At 47.7% G+C, this 18,338-nt stretch overlaps 1 protein-coding gene across 1 annotated transcript in view; it reads left to right on the top strand.

The window, feature by feature from the left end:
• ELAPOR1 (endosome-lysosome associated apoptosis and autophagy regulator 1) overlaps positions 1-18,338 on the top strand; it is a 70,598-nt gene that overhangs the window by 39,408 nt on the left and 12,852 nt on the right. The window contains exons 4-11 of the mRNA XM_024742146.1: positions 4,052-4,199; positions 4,670-4,750; positions 5,692-5,797; positions 5,930-6,079; positions 12,039-12,127; positions 15,577-15,754; positions 16,491-16,619; positions 17,028-17,118. Coding sequence (XP_024597914.1) covers positions 4,052-4,199; positions 4,670-4,750; positions 5,692-5,797; positions 5,930-6,079; positions 12,039-12,127; positions 15,577-15,754; positions 16,491-16,619; positions 17,028-17,118 — 972 coding nt within the window. The remainder of the gene's footprint in view (positions 1-4,051; positions 4,200-4,669; positions 4,751-5,691; positions 5,798-5,929; positions 6,080-12,038; positions 12,128-15,576; positions 15,755-16,490; positions 16,620-17,027; positions 17,119-18,338) is intronic.

The raw sequence follows: 18,338 nt of genomic DNA, 5'->3' as shown, positions 1-18,338 counted from the left end.
GAAAAAAAAAAAAAAAAAAACGACTTGTGTTTCCACAGCACAGACTGCTTCAGGGCCTGGATCTTAAGGCATCCCACGACATTCCTGGGAGGGGGAAAAAGGAGAAATGGAGAGGAAATGGCCACCTAGAGAGGGTTTGTGATTTCCCCACCATGCCCCAGAAAGGCAATAACAGCTGCTATCAGGCCACCAAGTGTCTGGCTTTCCTGCTCGACTGTGTATTTACCTGAATCCAAGCCCACTGCCCCCAAACTAACCCCGCCAGTGGCGCCTCCCACCTCTTCTGCCTCTAGCACCTCCCAGCTGGTCTCCGCTTCCACCCCCAGCTTCCTACAGGCCACCGTCCCCTCAGCAGCCAGACTGATCTTCTTAAACACAAGCCCAATCACAGTACTTTGCTGCTCAAAACTCTGGATTCTGTGGATTCCCACTGGAATAAAATCCAATACATTGTCACAGCCTGCAGGGCCTCTGCCCCCTGCCCCTTCTTCCAGCCTCTCTCCAGTGCCTCTCCTCCTGCTTATAGAGCTCCAGCCAGCTGGCCACCATGCTCCCGCCCTCCTGGCGCCTTTAACACACTCTTCTCCAACTCTTCCCCCAGCTGACTCCTGCTTCACCCTCGGGTCTCTGCCTAAAAGTGACTGCCTCAAAGAAGCCATCCCTGACCCCACAGGCCCCTGTTAAACACACATACATCATCTTGTATTTCTCCTTATGGCACTTACCATAGTTATTACTATGTTATTAACTACGTGATAAGTTTCTGTCTCCTCCACTAGAAATAGAATGCAAGCTCCAAGAGGGAGGTGGTCAGGGCTGTCTTGTGCTTTGCTGTGTCTCCAGTATCTAACACCTGGCACAAAGCAGACACAAAATAAATAATTGAAAACACAACAGGCCAACTGAATGGAGTTTCCATGGCAGGTTCCTGAGCCTTCAGGGGGTCATCCTTGGTTCCTGGGTAAATGTCTCAGGACTAAGGTGATGGAAACAGTCCTCAGATCCAAAACTGGGATAAGCAAAAGGGAATAAGAGTGAAAAGGGAGTCGTGGAAAGGATGCTGTACGTTCACAGAGAAGAACAGAACACCAAATGCTGTGAAGGTGAAACAAGAATGAGAGAAAGCATTAAAAAGGGTCTCAAACGTTGGAAGCCTCTAAGTTTTCCTGTACAGTTTCTTCTTTCTAACCTGAATTTATAAACAGTGCTACCCAGTGTGAGCTTGGCCGTGTGTCTGGGTGGCCACCATGTGAGAATTCCTCTTTGAAAACTTGCCTCCCTTTTCCCCAGGGCCATGGCAAAACAAAGCAGGTATAAGCAGATCACAGCTAAATGACGGGGGGCAGGTTCCTAATCTCTTCCATGCCTTGGTGTCCTCATTCTAAGAACCAGTGATAAAAATAGTACTCTTCTTAGAGGCCGTGGTAAGGATGAAACGAAATGATACTTGTAAAGATTTGGAGCGATGCCTGGCATTAGAAATCAATCAAGACATGTTATCATTGAACGTGAAACGATCTTCACCAGGGACAGCTCTGACAAAAGTCAGAATTGTGATGCATTTTGCAAATGAAATCCACTTATGGCATCCTTTGAATTATTCATCCACCTTCAGGAGTTATTTATAGCTGATGCTGTGGAGCACATCAGCTTTAAGTGCTGTCTCTTTTAACAAGGAGAACCAGTACCGTTAGGTTAGCTGGGTATCTTGGATGAGCTCAGCTTAGGTATTTTGGATATGCTTCCATTTGTGAATACCACTAACTGTTGAAGAGCTGGAAGTACCATGTTATTCTGACAAACACAGGGGGAAAACAGTGGACTAATCTGAGGTCCCCGGAACTGACCATTATTAATCACTGGAGACCTGGGCTGGTCTCAGGCACAGCAGTGAAATAGTGGGATTGTCTTTGATCACCCATTTCCCACATTCAGCTGTTTAATGCCCTGAGTCCCTCTTATGTGCCAGGTCCAGGGCTTAGCGCTAGGGACACAGAAGTGAGCAAGTTAAGTTTGGTCTCTGCCCTCACAGCATCAACGAGCCAGGCAGGAAGACAAGCAATTCAAGAAGAATTCAAGTATGACCCGAAGAGGAAGCCAAACTGCAAATAAACTAAGAAAAGATGCTCAACCTCACTTAGAGTTAAGGAAATAAGATTTAAAGCCCACTGAGACACTCTGTCCTACCGTATCATATTGGCAACAATTTTAACGTCTGACTGTTCCAGATGAGTGTGCGTGTGGGGGGGGGGGTTGTGGAGCCAGAACAGCTGTCTTTCGCTGCGGGTGGGTGTAGCTGACGGCAGCCACTCTGGAGCACAACGTGGCCATAGCTGGTAAAGTTGGAGGTTCACATAACCTGTGACCCAGCAGTTCTACCCCCAGACTTTCCACTCAAATATGCGTAGAAGGAGACGTGCGAGAATGTTCCTAACAAGAGTGCACGCAATAGCAAAAAACTGGAAATAATCTAGATGTCCGTCAACAAGTAATGCATAAATAAATATGGACGAACCATAGAAAGCAATCTTATGTACTGGTAAAAGTGAAAGAAGAGCTCTTATTCACATGTGACTATGGATATGGAGGAATCCCACAATCATTATACGTATTGAGGGAAAAAAAGCAAGTTTCAGAATCCGTGAGGACATAAGATATAAAAACGTGCAAAATGCTGTCATACAGTATATTGTTTAGAAATACATACATAATTAGTGAAGGGCAGAGAACCACATGGGGACGTCAAGCACCAAATTCAGGGAAGTGATTACTTGACAGTGGGGAAAGGTGTGTGTGATGCGGAGGGGGTTGAGATTAGCCAGGGGTACACCAACACTTCTGCTGTGTTGCATTTCATAAGCAGCGTGGCGGGTCTTAAATATTTCATAACATGTTTAAATGAAATACAGGAGGACTGTGATTACGAGAAAGGGAACAGTGAGAGCTGAGGGCACACGTAGCAGAGGCAGGTAAAGGAGTCAAGGAGGACTTCTCAGATTAGGTGACGTTTGCTCTAAGACACGAGTAGGAATTAAATAGGTGGAGGGAGGAGGAAGTTTGTTCCAGGAAGAGAGAACAGTGTGTGGGAAGACCCAGAGGTGAGAGAAAGTTTGGCAGAAGAATTGAAAGAAATGCTGTAGGGCTGGAGCATAGAGAGTGGGTGAGGAGTTTGTACCCCATCCTAAGGGCAACAGGGAGTCAGAGTTTCAAGCAGGGAAGTGACAGGGTCAGATTTTTGTTCTGGAGTCTCTCTCCAGCCACACTGTGGAGAAGGGATTGGAGGAAGCAGGACTGGATGCAGGGAGGCGAGTTGGGGCTGATTCAGAGCTGAGGGACATGCGGGGAGGAGAAGGAAGAGCCCCTGGGTAGAGTAGACACAATAGAGGTATTTCGAAAACAAAATCAACATGCCTTCTCCCTTCCCCCTTCCCATAAAAACCAGTTCCTAGCAGCATCTAAAAGTGGACATTTCAAAACCAAAACCGAAACCAAAACCAAGAAAATGGGTGGATTAGACTGGATGGACTTCTGAGTTCTGAAGAATACCTTTATCTACTAACTTTCTTTGAGAGCTTTGAGTTTGGCAAACCTGGGTTTGAATCTCAGCCCTGTCACTTGCTGGCTGTGTTATACTGGGCAAGGCACTCAACAAGCCTCCGTTGTATCATCCCTTAAATGGGGACAAAATTGCATTTCCTCTTACTGATAGAAAGGAATCATGAATGTAGAATATGTAGTTCATCATCTGGGAGCTAGTAAGCAACCAATAAATATTATCTACCTCCCCCTATCCACAACCTTACCTGCCGTCTATCTTCTGGGTAGCTCTGCATAATGAGGAGGTACACCTACCTGTCCTCCTCTTGGCTGTACCTCCAGGCTCCTTGACTTGGAGGTCATTCTTCACTGAGCATTTTCAGGTGTAAGCTTCCACTTGTGAATCACAAGTCTGGAATTCTGCAGAGACCTAGCAGGACATGAGACCTGCATATCGCACAAGCCCTGGTGGGCTGGGCTCCTGACAGTGAACTTGGCTCCTGTTCCCTCACAGGTCCAAGTGGGTTCCTCTGGGTGACTATATCTCCTCCAACACGGATGAGTGCACGGCCACGCTGATGTACGCCGTGAACCTGAAGCAGTCTGGCACTGTTAACTTTGAATACTACTACCCAGACTCCAGCATCATCTTCGAGTTTTTTGTAAGCCCCTGGCTGAGGGGGAAGGTGGGAGGTAAAGACCCTCCGAGGCTCACATTCATTTACAGGAATCACACGCATAGTCCTGCTCGGGAAGCTTTCACAATTGTCTTCCCTCTGGAGAGAACTGTAGTCAAAGTGAGCTGAGGCTTCAAAAGGCAAAGAGAAAGGCAGAAGTCAAAGGACCCTGGGGGGAAGAGTAGATAGAGTCTGGGAGATTCGTAGGTGTTCTGCCCTGTTCAGACATGAAAACGGCACGTAACAGCTCTGAGTTAACACGTAATTTCTTTAGTGTCCACGTACTGACATCTTGTGTGTGTAACTAGCTCCTGCCATACTTCAAATCTCATGACTTCTGAGCTCAGTCCTTCTCCCATAAGAAGGGCCCTCTGAAGGGCTGGGGCATCATGGGGTAAGCAACTCGTTTCCTTAGAAAGCTGAGAGACTCTGATCTCAAATTCCTGCTGCCTCAGGTTCAGAATGACCAGTGCCAGCCCAATGCAGATGACTCGAAGTGGATGAAAACCACAGAGAAAGGATGGGAATTGCATAGTGTGAGTATCAGAGCAGCCTTCTCCCTGGAGATTCCAGAAAAGGGACCAGGGGCCTTTCCTCCAAAGAGTGCTTCCTCCCAATCTGGGCCTCCACTCTTCTCTCCCTAGAGGGCAGTTGTCTGACAACATGAGGGTGCTATAGTTTCTCCCCTTCTGAGTTGACATAATGTGGATGTGAACCGACTCGCTCCTCTGGCTTGACCCCAAGGACCAGCAGCTTTCCGGCTTTAAAGGCCCAGTCTTCTGGGGCTGGGGCATGGATAAATAGAACCAGAGAAGAATGAGGGAGTTTCAGCCACCCTGTTGTCAGTACCCTCAGGTCCCTTCATTGGTCTCAACATAGAAATGCTCATGGTATATGTGACTGAAGGAGAAGTGGGAGAGGGCATGAGAAGGTTGTAAGAGGAGCCTTAGAAGGAGAGAGGAGGGCTCCCCCGGTGGTGCAGTGGTTAAGAATCCACCTGCCAATGCAGGGGACCGGGTTCAATCCCTGGTCCGGGAAGATCCCACATGCCGCGGAGCAACTGAGCTCGTGTACCACAACTACTGAGCCTGCGCTCTAGACCCCTCAAGCCACAACTACTTAAGCCTGCGCGCCTAGAGCCTGTGCTGTGCAACAAGAGAAGCCACCACAATGAGAAGCCCGCGCACCACAACGAAGAGTAGCCCCTGATCGCCACAACTAGAGGAGGCCCGTACACAGCAACGAAGACCCGATGCAGCCAAAAATAAATAATAAATTTATAAAAAGAAAAAAAGAAGGAGAGAGGAGCTGAGCCAAGCTGGGAGGAAGGGCAACGCTGAGGAAGTTGAGAGAGAGGAGTAGAATAGGCACTGCCATGCAGACTGCAAGAGGGGGGATCCCAACAGGAGGCTAATGCAATGGATTAGCAATACCTGTCTCTGTGACTGAACTAACTCCTCCTGTTTGTGGTTTTTAGGTCGAACTAAATCGAGGCAATAACGTCCTCTACTGGAGAACCGCAGCTTTCTCAGTGTGGTCCAAAGTTTCTAAGCCTGTGCTGGTGAGAAACATCGCCATAACAGGTACAGAGAACAGAGAATGGGGTTGGGTCTGGGGTCTGATGCTGACTTCAGCAGGGAGGGTGTGGGTTAGTCCTCAGGGCGCTCAGTCTCTAGGCTCAATTCTTGCTTTCCTATGTTGTTCTTCCTCCCTAGGAGTGGCCTACACTTCAGAATGCTTCCCCTGCAAACCAGGCACATACGCAGACCAGAAGGGTTCCTCTTGCTGCAAACTTTGCCCAGCTAACTCTTATTCCAATAAGGGAGAGACTTCTTGCCACCAGTGTGACCCTGACAAATATTCAGGTGATGTTTCTGAGGGAGGGAAGAGTTCGGTGGGGGGGTACCAACATATACACAGGGACAGACAGGAAGTGGAGCCATCCTTTTGGCCAAGCTGAAGACGATTCTTCTCAAGCACTTGCTTTCTGGGTGCTGGAAGAGCCCATCTAATCCGCCAATCACTCTTGAAATGAAATCATTCAGTAAGTATTTATCAGGCCTCTACTATCTGCCAGGCCTTTACTCTAGGTGTTTGGAATACTTCAGTGAAAAAAATAGACCAGGGTCCCTGTCTTCATGGAATTTACATTCTGGAATGTAAATGGGATACATAATAACTATAATAACTAAATAATAAATATATAGTAAATTATATAGTGTATTAGATAGCAAAAAGTGCGGGGCACCACGGCAAAAAGCAAAAGCAGCTCAGAATTAGAGGAACTAGGAAAGCTATGGAAAGGGGTTGCAATCTTTTTTTAATGAAACCTTAATTAAGATTATAATTATAAATAATATATACAGTAGATAAAAGAGGCATAAATTTATACAGTTTAATTTATAACAATTATTATCAAAGTTAATTTAGAAGAGCCATGAAGTCATATTGGGTTTTTTTTGTTTTTGTTTTTTATTTTATTTATGGCTGTGTTGGGTCTTCGTTTCTGTGCGAGGGCTTTCTCTAGTTGCGGCGAGCGGGGGCCACTCTTCATCGCGGTGCGCGGGCCTCTCACTGTCGCGGCCTCTCTTGTTGCGGAGCACAAGCTCCAGACGCACAGGCTCAGTAGTTGTGGCTCACGGGCCTAGTTGCTCCGCGGCATGTGGGACCTTCCCAGACCAGGGCTCGAACCCGTGTCCCCTGCATTGGCAGGCAGAGTCTCAACCACTGTGCCACCAGGGAAGCCCCATGAGGTCGTATTGTTACTCAAAACACTTTGATAGCAAAGTGTTTTTGCTATCAAAAACACTTGAAATCTTTCATCCACTGAATTCAAAGCATCCATTGAATTCAAAGCAGGCCTTGTCAGGAAATCCAGGGTTCCTCGGAACACAGTTGGAAAACCACTGCTCTAAGGGAAAATAAGAGGACAGTGGGAAGCAGCCTATTTCTGCAGTCCCTGGATAATTTCCTAAAACAGCCCAACTTTGAGAAACGGGACCTGGTTATTTGAGAGGATCTCGACAGCAGCAGGGCTCTAGTATAAGATGGGCAGTGTCCCCAGAGGGCCCTGTGCTTAGACGGTCCAATGACTGGCACAGCGACCAATCTCCAAGACAGGTTCTGAAACAAACAGGTAGGGAGAGAGAAAGAGTCCCCTCCCTTCCCCTGCAAATGCCCATAACTATTCCATTTTTCCTTTTTTACACAGAACTATATACAAACCCGGCTCAAGGCCCTCTCTTAACCAGACACCCACATCCCTACACAGACACACCCACCCTTCACACAGGCGTCACAGTACGTGTTTGCTCAGCCAAGACCCGCCACTGACCTCGTGAGCTGCTTATTTCTACACCATCCCTAGAATAGAAGTTCTATTTATCTACACAGATCTTGCCAAATGAGTGTAGCTTTCAGCAAGAACATAGATTTTTAGATCTTGGGGGAAGTTTTTACCTATAAGTCTAAATTCCCGTTTTTCCACTTGAATTTCGTATTTCTCTTCCCTGCTCTATCAATAGCGGCCTTTGTTAGTCTTTTTCTCCAGCTCCCTTTCCAGCCTCGCTGTGGTACGGGGTTTAAATGGCAAGGTGGTTCTAGAAGAACTGCCTACAGAGTGTTTTGATCAATGCTATGTAAATTGATTTCTATCCAGAGAGCGGTTAGGAAGGTATTAGTTTGGAAGTCTGAATTCTTGGAGTCTATTCTCCTTTTGCCACTGATTTCTCCATCCACCTCTTTAAATGGAAAGTGAGATTTTACTATGAAGAATATGTCCAGCTTGGGATACAAAGAGTATCACGTTTCTTTGGGACTTGATTGTTCCAGAATACAGGGTCAGTGGGAGACTGGGAAAATGCAGAGAGAGTCTGATGAGAGCCTATGATGGAATGTACATAAAGGGAGTGGCAGGAGGCCCTGTGACCATTTAGTCATTCATTGTAAATATATTCTGAGTGGCCACTGGGTGCCAGGGCTTGGACTTGATGCTAAGGTTACAGCTGGTGTTGCCCTCCAGCTTATGTCAAAAGTGGAAATGTGGTTATAGGAACACCAAGTGTAATAACCCCACGGTCCAGGAGGTGCTAGGATAGGAGTACTGAGTGTAACGTGCGGTGGAAGCAAAAGGGGGAAGTGGTCAGTCCTCGCTGGGGAGGGAGGAAAGGCTGCACTAGCTGTGGTCTTGAAAGATAAGCTATCTTGAAAGATGAGTTGGTGATTTGATGGGGGCAGGATATTCTGGAAGAAGTGTGAGCCGAGGCCAGAAGGCTCAGGGATCCAGGAGTAACTCAGCATTGCTGGAGCTTACTTAGAATTAGCATCCAAGGCTAAGAGGTGGGCAGGGAACAGGTTACGGTTAAACCCTTCTGTGCCATTGCTACAGAATTGGGATTTGATCCTATCAGCGTTTGAAGCCATTAAAGAATGTAAAACTGGGAATGACATGATCTGGCTTGTGCCTTTGAAAGACCATTCTGGTTGCCATTAGGAAAATGGATGAGGAAAGGAAGAGCTGGAGGCAGAAGCTACAGTCAGAAGATTTTTGCATCGGGTGCCATTGCCCGTATCCAGGACCTAGACTAACGAATGAGGAGCTGATGCGCGTGAGGTTGTCAGGGACAAAGGCTTGACTGAAAGCATCTTTCTCGTTGAGAGATTAAATTTGATCATTAGGATTAATTCCTTTGTGTTATGTTTAATATTAGGGATTCATTTCCTAATAGAACAGCACAGGGTTTAAGGGCATGGACTCCAGAACAAAAAATCACTGCGGTTCAAATACTTGCTCCACCACTTCCTAGCTGTGCCACCTTGGGCAAATCACTTGTCTGTGCCTCAGTTTTCTCATCTCTAGAATGGGCATGACAATAATGGTATCTACCTCATAGCATCATTGTGTGCACGGATTAAAACAGGTAAAGATTTAGAACAGTGTCTGGCATGTAGTAAGCACTGATTTTATTTATTCATTTACATTAAGGCCTGTCCCAGCAGTCTTCTTGTGGTGTGAAACCACTCTGGGCATAGGTAACAATAATAAGTCACTTGTACAGTACTTTACAGTTTACAAAACATTTTCTCATTACTCGTAGCATAGTGAAGGGGTGATTTCCCCATTTACAAATGAATTAGGAGAAGCTCACAGAGGTTAAGGGATTTGCCCAGAGTCTGTGGTGGTGTCGGAGCTGGGCATTGGGTGCATTCGGTACCGAAATCTTCAGGGAAAATGTTTTCCTTGGATAAAAAGGATCAGAATGAGAAGGTTGTATTTCCGGAGGCGGGGGAAGATATGGAAAGGAGGAGGAAGGTGCAGAAAGAGCAGGTGGAGCCCCCAAGATAAACTTTATCTACAAACAGTTTTACCCAGGGCCAGTCCTACAGGAATCACTTTTCATTTTCTCAACAAATATCTAGGCCAATCCTTCAAACATGACTAGTCTCCAGCTTCAACACCTTGATGAAACCTGAGCTGGGAAAGTGAGGTCTGGCTCAGCATTTGCGTTAATCATTTATTAAAACCAGTTTAGAAGTTGTCAGTGTGTAAACAGCTGGACCCTTTTTGCTGAAACCCGGAGCTGGGGTGTCAGGTTGAACAAATATTTGACAAGCAGAGAAAGATCCCTGTGTGGAATGCACTTTCTAACACGTAACTTGCAATTTGCTAGATCTAGTATGCAAGGGCCTGGGAACTGGCTTATTTTCAGCATCTCCCCCCAAATTTCTCCTGGCCAAGTCTGTCAAAACCAGGAGTCCCTGGATCCCTCTATGTTGAAATAGGCCTTTGTTTGTTAACCAAGTAAATGAGCTGAGAAGACCCCAGCTGTTTCTCAGCCAGTAGTTCCCTCTTGTCCAGGCTAATTAAGATGGGGACAGAAGAGGCATGGAAATGTGTGATTGAGGGAACTCCCCAGTGCGGGCCAACAAGGCGGTAACTAGGAGATTCTCTGATCTAGCAACTCATTTGGTGCCTTGGGAAGAAGAAGGGACCAGTTGAGAAATAAGCTTAACTGGAAGAGAAAGGAGACTTCTAATCCTTTTTAAAAATCCCATGACAGCTACCAAATAAAAATAATTCCCACAAACCCAGGTGATAATAGTTACCAGCACTTAGCAAATTCTTACTTACAATGTGTCAGGTATGTGCTGGCTCCAGAAAGTAGATGTTATTATTCCTGCTCTACAGGTGAGAGCACAAAGGCTCAGAGAGGTTAAGAAACTTGCCGAAAGTGACGCAGCTACTGAATGATTAAGCAGGATCCAAACCCAGATCTGTCTGACTTAAAAATCTCACTCCATTCTACCAAACTGTGTGTCAGGTAATAGAGAGAAGAGGTCTCACCGTTATCACCTGCTTACCTGCAGGTAACACAGTAGTCATATTAGAAATAGTGGTGACAGTAGTAGTAAGCAGTATTGTACTGGCACTCTGTAAAGCAGTGGTTTTTATTCTGGAGAAAGTAAATCTCCTGGAAATTAAAAAAAATTATTTGCAGGAAGTATGTATATTTTTCAGGATACAGGAAACTGGCCTTTTTTTCAAATTCTCAAAGGTTTGTAATTCAAAAAAGGTGAAATCCAGGGCTTCCCTGATGGCGCAGTGGTTGAGAGTCCGCCTGCCGATGCAGGGGACACGGGTTCGTGCCCCGGTTCGGGAAGATCCCATATGCCGCGGAGCGGCTGTGCCCGTGAGCCATGGCCACAGAGCCTGCAGGCTCCGCAACGGGAGAGGCCACAATAGTGAGAGACCCGTACCCAAAAAAAAAAAAAAAAAAAAAGGTGAAATCCATTGCTTTAAAGAGGGATTCATTGAAATAGTTCTTGCTGTCCAGGGGTTCATAGGGTTAAAGCAGAACTAACCTAGATATAAGAAGAATATATAGAAGGGCTTGCCTGGTGGTACAGTGGATAAGACTCCACACTCCCAATTCAGGGGGCCTGGGTTCGATCCCTGGTCGGGGAACTAGAGCCCACATGCATGCCACAACTATGAGTTCTCATGCCACAACTACGAGTTCTCATGCCGCAACTACAACTTTGCATTCTGCAACTAAGAAGCTCGCATGCTGCAACTAAACATGCCACAACTAAGACCTGGCACAGCCGAAATAAATAAATACATAACTATTTTTTTTAAAAAAAAAGAACATACAGAGAGTAAAGTAAATAAAAATGATAATAACATTTTTCATTAAGTTCAGGTCAAAGCTTAGAGAGTGCCGTGAGGCCTGGGGGTGGGGAAAGTGGGAAGAGTTGGATTAAACCGTCACCTTATTTGCGTAGGATCGTTGCATGGAGAAGGGGAAATACAGAGGTGGAAGCCCTTCATTCTCGGCGTATATTAAGAGACAATTCAGAGACCGAATTGGAGTAAGAGGATGAAGCACTGTCCTAGCTTTCCTATGTTTTGCTTCAACCCTTCAGGAGTAGAAAAACCACCTGCACAGTCAGGGTTCTGAGGCACCTGGAAGATGGCGAGTTCCAGGGAATTGGTGGTAAACCTGCAAGATGCTCCTTCTGGCTACCTCCCTCCTTGCTGGTCCTTTGGCCAGTCCACCTCTCCATGCCCTGCTCCACAGGGCAGGCCCAGTGGTTTCTCATCAGCACCAGGGAGAGGCGCAAAGGGTGTATCTGAGCAGGGATTTAGGGACGGAAAATGTTGCTGCTCAGGCAAAGGGAAGGTGGGTGTGCAGGATTGTCTACTTTCTGCAATGTCTGTGTTGTGCCTCACCCCAAGGTCTTGGGCGTTATAGCATCGTAAGCAAGTGGTCAAGAGCTCTGCTTTTTTAACTTCAAATATTTGTCCTTTCATCTGCCATTTAGAAAAAGGATCCTCCACCTGCAGAGTGCGGCCAGCCTGCACAGACAAAGATTACTTCTACACTCACACGGCCTGTGATGCCAGTGGAGAGGTGGGTAGCACGGTCATGGGACCCCTTTGCCTGCTCCTTGGGCTTTGCCAGATCCGGACCTCCAGCGGCCAGTGAAGCTGGCACCCCAGAAAACCCCACAGACCTCTGCACTGACCCTGGGGCCAGTGGGGAAGTAAAACGAGATGACCTCATTTATTTTCAGGTCAGAAGCTGTTTTTGCCACATTTGTTCTGCTGCTTATTCACATATGCTCTGTTTCGAAAAACACCTTCATTTTCTTTTCCTTGGTTTCTAACATTTGCTTCACCCCCTGGGCAATGGCTGCCTGTCCACGCATACTTATTTCTTCACGGAACTCATCAGACTTGTCCCCTCGGCGCTGCTCTTGTGGGCTGGCAAAGGGGATGATTCCTACTTCCTGGCTCACTGGAGAATGGCCTGACTTGTTCCGTCTCTGCTGGCTCCCTCTTTCCCCCCAGGCTTTCTGCCTCAGAAAGACTTTCCTTTGTAGTCTGCTCTGCCATTGAGTCAACAGGCATTTTTTGAGCATCAGCTGTTGCGCCTGGCCCTGTGCTCCAGCTGGGGAATCAGAGCTGAGCAAGACGGGCTCCTGCCCTCAGAGGCTCACAGTCCTGTGGGGGAGGGCAGGGACAAGGAAGATGGGCCTGACGGTGTGCAGGGCACTGGGGGAACCCAGAAGAGGAGTGACCAGGACGGGGGGTGGCGAGCAGGGAAGGTGTTTCAGAGGAGGTCATTTGTTCACACGTACAACCAGCCACTGTGCTGGGCGCTAGGTGTGCAGCAGCTCACAAAACCAAGGGAACGTCTACTCTTGTGGAGCTTAATTCCTGTTGGGGAGCAAGTGGAGGGAGAGACAACAGACAGACAACAAATGGGTGTATAGTAATATGTCTGATGGTGGTAAGTGGTAGGAAGAAAAACATAAAACAGGATTGGGAGATAAAGGATGACAGAGCTATTTTAGAGAGGGTAAGGATGACCTCTCTGAGGAGGTGACATTTGAGCAGAGATCTGAGCAAGGTGAAGGGGAGCTCTCCAGGCAGGGGGCACGCAGCATGTGTAGAGGGGGCAGGTGTGTGCCTGATGACTTCCAGGAACAACAGTAAATGAGCAGGGATGGCTTAAGGGCGCAAGTGGAGGGATCTGTCTCAGATTAGACATTCTGAATGAACTGCTGCCTATATCCCTAAATCAGAGCCTCTCAGGAAATAGGAGTGGGGAATTCTGCATCATTCAGCGCTAAGCATATGCTTGGCTATTAGGATGTATAAATGTTTCCTGGCTGGCTGGCTGGCCAAATCCTCTTTTTGCTAATTAAGCATGGGATAAAGTCCAATCCTTTACGGTGATTGTTTCTATAGTCATCTCTTACTGCCCCCGCACTGCCCCACCCCACCCTCACGTCTGGAGCAAAATCCCCTTCCCTAGCAGCCAGGCGAAATGATATATCCTGTCAGTTGCACCTTAGACCCAGTTCTGTAGTGTCTGGTGTTCTGCATGACCTTGTAAAAATTACTGTCATTTCCTTGGCCTCAGTTGACCCACTGATTAAATGAGGACAATCCTGCCCCTCTTCTCCCTCCAGGGCATAACATGTGGCCGATTGTGGCTGTCTTTGCTTCCTTCTGCCCCACTCTTTCCCCTCCCGACTTAGACCAAGGCATTCAAGATCCGTAGTGTGCTCTGATGCCTGCAAGCCTGGGTGCCTGCCCTCCCCTGATCACCTTGAGGGTCTTTAGATGCTGAGTGGGGCCGGAGCCAGTGCTTGCACCTTGCAGCCCCACCAAAGCACAGCTCAGGGAGGAGCCCTGGAGTATACATGGTGAGGAGTGCACAGGGATATGCAGTCACCAGGAGTGCTTTACAGAAGCCTCAGCCCTCAGGCCCACACTGGTGCTGCTCGGGATTTTGTTTTCTAAGCTGTATTTTAAAATCAAGGGACTCCTATTATTGCCTTTATGGCCTTTGCTGTGCCTCAGTGCTTTCTCAGGGACCAGGACGGCCGATCCACTGGGGCTGCTGAGTATGCTGCTCCAAGAGATGGCCTAAATCAGTCTACCAGCTCCCCAGACCTTTCTCTCTATGAGACCCAAGGAAACAAGCCAGTTGAGATAAGGTTAGAGCACTAGTCCAGGTCTCTGGTCACTGGCTGCTCTTCACAGGGAGAAAGGCTGAGCTGAGCAGGGAGAAGAGTTGTCTGTCTCAGGGCTCACCTTCAATGCAGGCAGCATGGGACCCTTTTAAGACCCTGTCATTTCTTATCCTTAATAAAATGGACCGATGCTTTATTCGCCCACCTTTTCACGTGTATGGTATGCTACACAGAGCATTTGCATCATCACCTCAATGCAATCCTTTTGTTTCTGACTTGCCCGAGGGCCACACGGGAAGCTTCACGCTGCCCAACCTCACCCCTGATTCACCAAGGCCTCCTGTAATTCATCTCCTCTTCTCCATCCAATTTCTCCATCAAAAGACTAGGGACGACCCTAATAAGTGACAGATACAATGCTTCTCTTGTCCACTGACTTGGTGGCTGACCGTTCCTCTTGCCATTTTCCCCTGGTTTTTTTGAGATATAACTGACACATAACATCGTGTAAGTTTAAGGTGTACAATGTATTGATTTTATACACTTACATACTGCAAGATGATGACCACCATAGAGCTAGCTAACAGCTCCATCAGGTCACATAATTACCATTTCTTTTCTGTGGTGAGAATGTTTAATATCTACTCTCTCAGCAGCTCTCAAGTATATAATACAGTATTATTAACTCTAATCACCTGTACCTTAGATACCCAGAACTTACTGATCTTATAACTGGAAGTCTGTGTTCTGTAACCGACATCGTTCCTCTTGCCTGGATGTCCCAGAGAACGTAGTGTCCATACCCCCATGGGGATTGTTATTATGTGCCCTTGCTAGACGGTGAGCTCCTTGAGGGCAGGGGCCACGTCCTTCGTCTCTGAGTCACATAGATCTATTAGACTTGCTATAGATGCCTACTGAATAAGTGAAAAAGCCAAGAAAACCCTTGGAAGACAAACTGGGACACCTCAGCCAACCTCTCTTCCCCCCAGGGGTTACATAAGCCACCTCTACTCCATGCCTTTTCGTGTTCTGGGATTTTCACCGGCGGCTTTTCCTGTGACATTGGTAGGAATAAGATTCTACACTGGAATCAGAGCTTTCTCTGGAGGCAACTGGTGCCCCCATTCCATCTGACACACGAGTCCTCATTAGGTCTATCCCTCTTCATTCAGTCAACATTCATTCAGCAGATATTTATTGAGCATGACCACGTACCAGGCACTAGGCGACGGGCCTGGGATATATCGGTGACCAAAACAAAGTGCCCCACCTTGGTGGAGCTTTCACTGGAGCCCAGAATCTCCCCACTCTCAAGGTAAATTCCTGAAGATAATCCCACACAGGAAGGCTGAGTCGTGCTTTGTTTCTGCAGACACAGCTCATGTACAAATGGGCCCAGCCGAAAATCTGCAGTGAGGATCTGGAGGGGGCAGTGAAGCTGCCTGCCTCTGGCGTGAAGACCCGCTGCCCACCCTGCAACCCTGGTTTCTTCAAGACCAACAGCAGCACCTGCGAGCCCTGCCCTTATGGCTCTTATTCCAATGGCTCCGGTAACCCCTCCCCCACCCCCCCACTCCCTGCCTCGCGTCCGTTCCCACACCACCCACATGGGTGGGCCATGTGGGCACTCCCAGTGTCAGCTGAACACGGGCTCTGTCCTTCCAAGGGAGGCAGGAAGGGCCAGGCCACCTCTGAGGACTATACTCAGGAGAAGAGAGGTCAGGATGGGCCCTGTCTGTAGGTCCGAGTCATACTTGAGAACTGCCAGCCTTCCTCCTCATTCCAACTTTGAATGTGACTCAGGCCTGAAGGGACCCAATCCTCACACCAAAGGCTTCCAGCACGTGGCAGGGACGCTACCTAGAAGGTTTAGGGAGCTGGGATGGCCACATTGACACAATCAGAATTTGTAAGCCACTCTGCAAAAAGGGAGTTGGGGGGATTTGTATACCTATGAATGTGAAGGCATTTGAGGATAACAATGGGACAAACAATATTAACTATATGTACCAGACCAGAGGATATGTTTAAGCTTTAAAGTGAATAATTTGATGGGCCAGTAGCCTAATTGGAATATGAGAATGAAGGGTCAGTGTTTACGCCCTGAGTTTGTTAAATAACATTGTCAGAATGCTTTCAAGTCAGCTTGATGTCACTGTGCAACGGTGCTCAGCACCACTCTTGTGGGGCTGCCCACCCCTGTTGCCACTTGTCTGTGTGACAGCAGCTCCAGTAAGGGTGGCTGTGGCCTTCCTGCTGAATGCGTGGATCTTACGGCTCCCCCAGATTGTAGCCACTGCCCAGCGGGGACCGAACCTGCCGTGGGATTCGAATACAAATGGTGGAACACGCTGCCCACGAACATGGAAACGACCGTCCTCAGTGGGATCAACTTTGAGTACAAGGGCATGACAGGTAACGGCCTCCCTCCCGACTGTGAGTTTTCAGCTCGCTGCACTGCCACAGGGGCTCTTCCCACCTCACGTTTCTTCATCATAGGGATGTCTGGAGAGAAATGAGCTAATCATGCCGTGCACTCCCCTGCATGCTCCGCTGCCCATGGACATACAATATATATTCTGCCAGGCCTTTGTTTTAGAGACAGAAACAGAACTAGAAACAATGTGTACACACTCCAAAGGCCGTGCTCTGAGAGTTTCAGAGACTTTGACCAAAGTAGCCAGAGAAGTAACATGGTTTGTTTGGGGGTGATTCTGAACGCCTCAAAGGACGGTGTTCTCTCTCTTCCAGAGTGTCATCTGGGTGCACACTTGCCCTGCACCCAAGACCACTGGGTATTAACTCTTCCCTCTCCTTTTCCAGGCTGGGAGGTGGCTGGTGATCATATTTATACAGCTGTTGGAGCCTCAGACAATGACTTCATGATTCTCACTCTGGTTGTGCCAGGATTTAGGTGAGGAGTACAGAGCTAAAGGGAAGCCCACACCACCCTTGGCCACATCCAGGTCCCACATAGCTAGGAGTGTTGTAGAGGAGAGGGCTTCTGGCTTGTGGAAGTGTCAGTTCAGAACAGAGGAGATCATGGTTATGGTCTGATAAAGTTAACCTGAATGCTATCACTCATTCTCAGTTGCTGCCCATGCTGACTACCTACTGCTCTCTCATCCCGTCTAGCTTCTCCCATCATTTGGCCACATGCTACTTGAATTCCTCCTCCTCACAGCATCAGATAAGATTTTAAAAACCTGTAAAAAATAGGGCCAGGGGTGCCCATAGACAGTTCATCTTTATTTGGGGCAAGAAGCTTGGGAGGGATTGTTCTTATCATATTTATCCCCATATCCCAAGAAGACCTAGGATAATAAGCAATTTGTTTGCCATTAAAAAAAAATACAGGCAGGGTGGTACAGTGCAAAGAACACGGGACTGGGAGATAGGGCACTTGAGCTTTGCCACTTACTGGCTAGGTGAACTTGGGAAAGCCATTGTGCCCCTATAGTCTTTAGGCTCCTTGTCTGTAAAACAAGAGGGATTGACAGTCTGTGATTTTGGACTAACTCAGATTGAGATGATTCTTCTAGCCCATCGGTTAGCACCACTGTGTAGGGAGGAGCCAGGAACTGGAGGTCCTCAGAATTCAAGCAAATGGCCAAAGCCAAAAGAAAAGCCATAAATGGATTTCCAAAGCCAAAGCGAACTCTTCTGCCTATATGTGCTTTAGAGGTCAGGGGGAACCATTGAATCGGCGTCCCAGTTGCAAATTTGGCTTCTCCATTCCCTCCTTCAAGCTCCCTCCTTTCCATCCCTGGCACAGTGCTCAGCCACAGCGGTTGCTCAAAAGGTTTCCCTTCCCTTAATTTACATTACTCTGAGCCGAACAGCTATATCCCATGTTTATGAGGTAAGCAAACTTTTTAGACTTTTGGGAGGTAACACTCCCCAAAGTACTTTTCAATTTGCAAATATGATTATAGCAGTAAAGCACTTCCTCACCCCACTTATCCCCCCCGCCATCTCCATCCATCGGGCATGGCTATCTCTTTCTCCAAAGAAGGACCAGCCTGAGAACCTTGTTAAAGAAACAAGTTGAGGGCTTCCCTGGTGGCGCAGTGGTTGAGAGTCCGCCTGCCGATGCAGGGGACGCGGGTTCGTGCCCCGGCCTGGGAAGATCCC

The sequence above is a fragment of the Neophocaena asiaeorientalis genome, unplaced genomic scaffold (assembly GCF_003031525.2).
Source record: "Neophocaena asiaeorientalis asiaeorientalis breed wild unplaced genomic scaffold, Neophocaena_asiaeorientalis_V1.1 scaffold35, whole genome shotgun sequence".
Taxonomy (NCBI): domain Eukaryota; kingdom Metazoa; phylum Chordata; class Mammalia; order Artiodactyla; family Phocoenidae; genus Neophocaena; species Neophocaena asiaeorientalis.
This window is presented reverse-complemented; position numbering and strand designations above follow the sequence as displayed.